Genomic DNA, 7,856 nt, shown 5'->3' with positions numbered 1-7,856 from the left:
CTTTTAAAAAGAATGGAATAAGCTTTTACAAGTGTAATCATCATATTGGATGAAGAAACCAAGTGCTCTCTTCCTTTTTAAGAATTATTCAAGATAGTGGTTAGGGATGTGATAGAAAATAACCAATACATGTTTGCGCAGCGCTTCCATAAATTCAAATTTATGTTTTCCAAAAGTAAAGTTATAATTAATTAAAAGTACTAAAACTAAGAGTATAGATCCATTTGGCCTCAAAATTAGGTTCCAAACTTCTTGTGAAGCTGATACCAAATTTAATTTTTAGTTTTGGAGAATATGCAGCAAACACAAGTACACACCTACTAGAATAGATTTTATCAGGTATAGTACGCAGTCTCATATAAGTAACCATCTTGCTCACCAATTAAAGAAATCCTCCCAAGGGATACAAAGTAGAAGATATGAATGCTCATCACTCTAAGGAATGCACCTAAGATATACAAAACAAGAAACTCGCCACCTATCGGAATCTACCAAATGAGAAAAGACAAACAAGGGGAAATCTGAAATCCTTCTAAAAAAATCACACTCTCAATTCTCTCTATATTTTAGATCCATAAATGAAATAGGACTTGTATAATACCAACTTTGAACAACTGCAACTGAAATATGTGGATTCTTTACTACAAAAAAGAATTGAAAATTTATTAGACAGGACCGCTTATAGCACAGAGAGTAAGTTAGCAACTGCAATATTAAAGAGTGCTTTATTGAAATTTAATGATATGAACAGCCAACGATTGCATTAAAAAGCATAAGTTAATTGATTGCCTAACCAAATTAATGGAAAATTATGGAAGTCCCTATATTTTTTAACAGTAGAAATGATCCAATCAAAGTATATCAATAATGAAATTGACAGAACTTGAGAACATGGGTCTTAACCAGGACTTACAATTGGTAGCAAATGATGTGCAATTGTTGGAAAACCAGTATATCTTTCATTTCCACTGCCAAGTGCCAACCAGTTTCATATGCTTCAGAGTGATGGTGATTTCACCTTCAAAATGAGTTAATTTCATTAGCATATCATTTCTTATTGGCTAAAAAAGCCCCTTTTTTGGGACTGGATTGCCATGATAGAGAATACCATTAATAATGCGCATATACAACACAAGAAATATGACCTCTCATTTTAGTTTGTAATTTTCGAAATCCAAATTAATATGATAGAATAATCGAAATATCTTTAAAAATGCTGAATTATAAAAAATTAGTCTAGTGTCTCTTTTTGTAAATGAATATTCAAGATAGATCTGGATTGCAACCGTATGTTTCTTTTAAACTTGTCTATGTTTTATATTTCTTTATTCAGAGTTTTTTTTTTTTTTACTTCTAATTATTTCTGGTTGAATGTGTGGTCTTCAACAAGTGTAAATTAATTAAAAGGCAAGCTAGTAATAAGAAAGTGCATACATCAAATGATACTGAAGATCTCTACTTACATTCCCAAGAAGCACCTTCCTCAAACTATCTCTAACTCTTGAACCTCTAACTTGGAATATATGAAAAAACCTTCATTTCCCATTTAGGTAATCAAGAATTGGTAAATAACAAACAAGCTAATGCAGCCTTTACTTTTACTCACATTCACTAAGTTGAAAATCCTTTGTCTTACACTTCATCTATATCTCAATAGCTAAAATTAATTCAAATCTCAGAAATCTGCTGTAAAAGGTAATTTACTTGGAATATGTTAAGAAGCAATGAATTCCATGATGATAAATCAGGAGCAATATCCTTTTCTAACATTTGTGAAAAGAGCCCAAAAGCCTTTCGAAAATCCCCCTTCCTACAAAGAGCATCAACCAAGGGATTATAACTTCCTATATCAAGTTTGCAACCCCTCACAACCATGTCGTCAATGAGCTTCAAAGCACTACTGACCTTTCCTTGCCTGCAGAACCCACTAATCAGAGCATTGAATGTTGGTGCAAGTGGATAATAACCACGACCTACCATCTCATTCATCAGCTCAAATGCTTCACGCATATACCCTCCTTCACAAAATCCATGGATTAAATGGTCATAAACAAGAACATTTGGAACTCCCCCTTCTCCAGGTATCTGACCAAAAACCTTCTTTGCATCCTCAATAGCACCCTCTTCACAAAGACTTAAAATTTTCAAGCTGCTATCAACTGCTCTGGGGAATAACTTCCCCATCTGGGTCATAAATGTGAGTGCTTCATCTAACTGATTCTCATTATACATACCATATAACACACTATCATAAGGGCTTAAACGACCCCTTGATCCCTCCTTACTCTCCTCCGTTATTTCCAAAATCTTAAACCCATCTTCCATCCTCCCTCCTGAACTCAAACCTTTAATTAATGTATCATATGTAACAAAATTCCAATTAATTCCTTCTGTTTTCATCTCATTAAATAGATCAAGAGCCAAATCCAACATTTCAGACTCACAACAACCAGAGATCAATATATTGTATGTGTCCACATTTGGAAGGCAGCCCTTCCTCTCCATCTCCTTCAAAAGGCGATGCCCAACTTTCACTTTCCCTAATCTACAAAACCCCTTTATCAAAGTGTTATAAGCCACAACATCCACCACACTTCCCTTACTCTCCAATCTATTCAAAATGTCAACAGCCTCAGTAACACGACCAACATTGCAGAGAACTTCCAGCACCTTAGTCCCTATTACAGCATTAGGCACAGAACCCAGATTGAAGCACTTCTCTAAGAGAACAAGAGCTTGAACCAAATTCTCTTCTTTACAATACGCAGATATTAAGTTATTAAAAGTCATATAATTAGGCTCCTCCATCTCATTCATCAAGCTCCTTGCTGTCCCAACTTTCCCATTCCTGCAAAGTGCATGAAGTAATGTGTTATAAATCACAGTATTTGGTATCATTTCCCTAGACTTCATCACTTGCAGCAGTTTGAAACCATTACCGATCCTATTAGTGAAGCAAAGCCCCTTCATTAAGATCCCAAAAGTGTATTCATCACCTTCAACACCGCTCCCCATCATCCTTTTCATAAAAAATTCTCGAGCCAAATCAATATTTTCCTCAACAAGAACATCAAGTACTGAATTGAAAATCCTCGAAGAAGGTTTCTTTCCAAACTAAGTAACCAAGTCAACCACTTTGATCACCGGCTTAACCATACGTGCCCGCCCTAGACCATGGACGATCGTGATGAAAATGTCTTCATCAGGGGGTGTCCCAATTGCGTTGGGCATTTCTTGAAGCAATTCCTTTATGGTATCGAAGCGGTGGAAAGCACAGAGCTTGCGGATCAAAGCACGGTAGGTGGATTGAGAGTGGGTAACATTGGGTAGTTTGGAAGCCCATTTGAAGGTTTGAAGGGTCTGGGAGAATGACTTTTGGTGTAGTATTAAATGGGCAATGTGCTGTTGGGATGGAACAGGAGATGACGAGGATGAAATGCATTTTGATTGTAGGCTGAAAAAAAGAAATCTTTGATACGTTGGAGAGGAGAAGATTGGAAGAGTTGAAGGATTGGAGATATGGGATATGAAGTGCTTTGTTCTATGAGTGAGGGATGTTTCTAACACCAACTAATTTATTTTCATACTGGGTGCTGAGTTATTAACCATTATACTTGATCCAATGCCACATTACAAAATATTATGCCCTGCACCAAGAAAGAAGAATTGTAGATAAAGCAAAATAATATGATCAAAGTGCATATATTTTACATATAACTAATTCAAAGTTTAGCTTTTTTTTTATTGGTATTCGTACATTGAAAGTAGCTTCCTCTCCATCACATTTAAAAAGCTATGCCATTGGGTATTAAATACAGAAAGAAAGGCAAATTCTCTCCCATTCAATTCCTATTCTCTGAACAATAATTAATCATCATTTTTATCATTCATCGTAATAAAAAGATACTATGTTTTTAACCTCTCTTGCGCGAGCATCCCCCAATGATGAACAAATTAAACTCTCTGATCACTCCCTTCCTCATTTGTCTTCTTAATGTTGTTCTTAACTTTACATTTTTATTTGCGGATTAAATTTTTCAATACATTTAAATTTGCAATCTTTATTTCATGAGTTGTTCATCATCATTCACTCTTAATCTTCCAAAATCCATAGCTTCAACAAGTAATGCAAAAAACTTAAAAATTTTTTTTTTAAAAAAAAAAAAAAAAAAAAAAAAAAAAGGATCCGATTTTGTTTTTTCGTCTAATTCGAAATACTCACTCAGAGCTAACAACAAACACCTTACCTACACTATATAAACAAACAAACAAAGCCATTTTTCTCAAATTCCACAAACTTCAAAATCAGCCAGAATCAATAAAAAAGGAACCTTGAAGACACCATTCTTTCGAAATCGTCACGCAGCTCGAGCCACCACAGAGTCGTCCCAGGAATGCAATGCAAAGCTCTGTTTCTGATCTCTGTGTAGTCTAAAGTGCTTGAGATGGTTCTCAAAAAATAAAAGTGCTTGAGATGGTTCGGGCTTTATTAATGTTAATAAGTGACAAGAATTGAGTGGGCTGGGTTTGAATAGCAAAGAATTTATAAAACTGGGTTGCTTCAGATTAAAATTTTGATTGAAACGGACATTCAACCCAACCCAAATACTTTAGGCCCAACAGCAATCTCTTAGTACATGGATTATTGTTTCTAGCTCTCCAAATCTGGGGCAAAGCTTTAGTATACAGAACTAGGGTCTTGGTTAAGGATTGGGTCCAATGCCCAGTTGAATTGGACCCATAAAAATTGTGATACATGTTCAAAAGTACTCTAATTTAATGTTCATTGCTCAATTGCATTGAATTCATCAGAATTGTGACACGTGTATAAACAAGGCCCAAGCCAAGTCTCAGGTTTGGTGAACAAAGATAAAACTTTTAGTTTGAATCTTATTGGGAATGAATTTTCATATAATGTAAATATATTTTATTAGGGACACTTTTTTCCTTTTTCTTTTTTAATTTGGGACATTCTTTAATATGTTGCATTATCCATTGCAAAATTGTCTTTGCCTCAACTTTTTTTTTATTTTAGTATATATTTAAAAATGAGAAGTGCTACGTTAACAACATTTTCACAACAAATCATGGGTGGTTAGTCGTTATTAGTTCAAATTTGAATTTCGCACTAAGATTACTTTTTTAAGCCAACAATAACAACTAGTAACAACCTGCCACTTAGGATTTGTTGTAAAAATGTTGTAGACATATCATTTCTCTTTAAAAATAGGTCTATGTCTCAACTTTGGTCAACTTTAATCTCATAGGATTAACTGTAATAATTTATATTTCTTTTTGGGTTGAGAAACTTATATTTCATTCTATAAGAACATTTCAAGTGTTAATAAATTTATATTTCATATTATCATACACTTAAAAGCACCAACGAGGTAGATAAAGTGAGTGCTCACAAATAGTTGGAAGAAATCATGTTTAAAGGAAGAAAGATAGAAAATGTAGCACACCATGATTGAGATTGACTATTTTAGTTTTGATAGGCCAAAAATGTATTGACCCCTTGTGATATATTAATTGATTAATTAGTCAAGTTTATTAATTAATCAAATTAACATGCAAAGCACTTGGTAGTACAAACAAATCACCAATTATCTAAAGTATGTAATGAAAAATAAATTGACATGGTGATTTGTTTACGAATTGGAAAAACCTACATGGCAAAAACCCCACCGGGTGATTTTAAGGTCACCACTCTCGAGAATCCACTATTATCAAAACAAATGGTTACAAGTAAAGAAATCTCAGTACCTTATACCAACCTACAGTTGAACCCTTACCCCAATAATCAATTGGACTTATTTTGTAATTACAATTTCTCATTTTCAATGCACAGCTCCCAGTATGTGACTAACCAATTACGTGAATTCTAGTACGCGACTTAATCACCAACTTGAGAAGGATGTTGGCTGCAAAGTTCTTCAGTTCATCATACAATGAAGATCATGAAACTCCTTGGTCACAAAACCCTACAGTGTATAAACACAGCAGCTTCTTCAAGAGAAAGATGAACTAGGGCAAATTCTGTCTCCGGTCACAATTTGCATGAATAAGACTTTGCTATACACTTGTGCAACTGTGGAACCTTTGACGGCCCTTAAAATAATCCTTATATATGTTTAGGGTTGTGAGAAAAGAAAACCTAAACATACACTCATGGATTTAATGAAAAACTGATATGAAAAACTGAGTTTCATAAGCCTCGATAGATAGCCATATATTGAGCTAGCTATTGAGCCACGGGCTTTAGCAGCTTTTAAACCTCGATAAATGCTAGCTGTCGAACTTTAAAATTCAGCACTTCCTCACATGATTCTTAGATAGACTTGCATGAATTAAACACCTGAACTTGAAATTTTATTCCTTGAAATATTAAACACATTTTACATCTACCTAATTATAAGTAAAGTGCGTTTTGTCAAAAGATTAGCCAATTACATAAAATATTGACATATGTTTTTAACATTAAATCACATATGTCCTAACAAGCTTTATTAATGCTCTACTTTTGTAAAGCAACCATGATTGAATAAAGTTTAATTACAAAACTAGTTGTAGCCTAAAACTACAACCTTACTCAATAAAATAAAAATTACTCTATATTTTGAAAATTCAACTGTTGAATTACATATTCTTTACACTCTTAATACGCATGTTAAATTTTGTGTCAATCAGATATTATTTACTATATGATCTATAAACTTATATTTTATTCATAATTTCAAACTATAAAAACTTTCAATTTAACAATTTGTTGATGATATAGCTATTGATCTTTAATATTTTAGAAATTTTGCAAGTATGAAAGATATAAGAAGAAGATGTAATTCAATGGTGAATTTGTCAAAATTCACCTCCAATAAAAAGATATTGAGTAAAGTTGTAACATGAGACTACAACCAATTTTGTAGCTAAACTTTGTCTTTTTTTTTTTTTCCTTTTTTTTTCTTTTTTTCCTGAATAACCTTGATTAGTTTACTTTTTTTTTTTTTTTTTTGGTAGGATCTAGGAAGCTTCTTTTGTAGCTAAACTTTGTCTTTTTTTTTTTTTCCTTTTTTTTTCTTTTTTTCCTGAATAACCTTGATTAGTTTACTTTTTTTTTTTTTTTTCCGGTAGGATCTAGGAAGCTTCAAACATCAATTCATTTAAACAGTACATATACAAAACCTTTACCTTTGCAAAAAATTTATATAATGTAATATATTAAAGTAAAAGTTGAATAAAATTTAAATTAGATTTTAATTACACTATAATTTTATACCAATTGTCATCTCAAATTATATGTCAAATGCTTTCAATTTTATGTTAAGTTTCTTTGAAATTCAAACTCCTTTTAGTTCATTTAAAAGTATTTTCACGCTACTTCTAATCGATTTTAAACTATTATAATTTCAAAATTTATTATTAATGTCAAGTATAAATTATAGTTCTAAAAAAATTAACTATTCATTTTAAATTATTTTTGATAGGGTCAATTTTTTCCGACTTTACTTTTGTATTGTTCGCCCATTAGGACAAGATCGATGGTCCCACCAGACAACCATCCGCATAACCGACAAATGGGAACCTTGTCCCGATAGACGAAAATGAGTTCATACCGACGAGTAGGTGTAAGCTCATACCGACGGATGGGAATGTGTTTATGTCGATGAGTAAGGGTAGGCTCATACCAACAAACAAGAATAGGTTCGTGTCGACGGATGATACAATGCACCAATGATTGGAGGAGAATAGGTCCCACTAGCCTTTATGTGCTCCCCACTCTCAAAGCCATACATGGAAATAGCTTGTGCATCAACCTATATCGCCCTTACATGGAAATAACTTGCACACCATGCACA

The 7,856-nt window shown here is 33.2% G+C and overlaps 1 protein-coding gene across 2 annotated transcripts; it reads right to left on the bottom strand.

Annotated features, from left to right (window-relative positions):
- Positions 1-357: 357 nt before the first annotated feature.
- LOC112022687 (pentatricopeptide repeat-containing protein At2g17525, mitochondrial) lies at positions 358-4,467 on the bottom strand. Of its 2 annotated transcripts, XM_024055309.2 has the most exons (5): positions 4,332-4,467; positions 2,940-3,647; positions 1,464-2,848; positions 914-1,018; positions 358-641 (listed from the first exon to the last, which is right to left on the bottom strand). In XM_024055309.2, the coding sequence occupies exon 3, from the start codon at positions 2,815-2,817 to the stop codon at positions 1,669-1,671; it is 1,149 nt and encodes a 382-aa protein (XP_023911077.2). In that variant the 5' UTR covers positions 2,818-2,848; positions 2,940-3,647; positions 4,332-4,467; the 3' UTR covers positions 358-641; positions 914-1,018; positions 1,464-1,668. The 2 variants fall into 2 exon arrangements, with proteins under 2 accessions (XP_023911077.2, XP_023911076.2); XM_024055308.2 differs by having other exon boundaries at positions 1,464-3,647.
- Between the last annotated feature and the right edge of the window lie 3,389 nt (positions 4,468-7,856).

Source organism: Quercus suber, unplaced genomic scaffold (genome assembly GCF_002906115.3).
Source record: "Quercus suber isolate HL8 unplaced genomic scaffold, Cork oak 2.0 scaffold_467, whole genome shotgun sequence".
NCBI classification, from domain to species: domain Eukaryota; kingdom Viridiplantae; phylum Streptophyta; class Magnoliopsida; order Fagales; family Fagaceae; genus Quercus; species Quercus suber.
This window is presented reverse-complemented; position numbering and strand designations above follow the sequence as displayed.

What these genes read in the sequence shown, in the direction of transcription:
- LOC112022687 (XM_024055308.2), bottom strand. Translation starts at nt 3,027, where the DNA reads ATGAAAAGGATGATGGGGAGCGGTGTTGAAGGTGATGAATACACTTTT.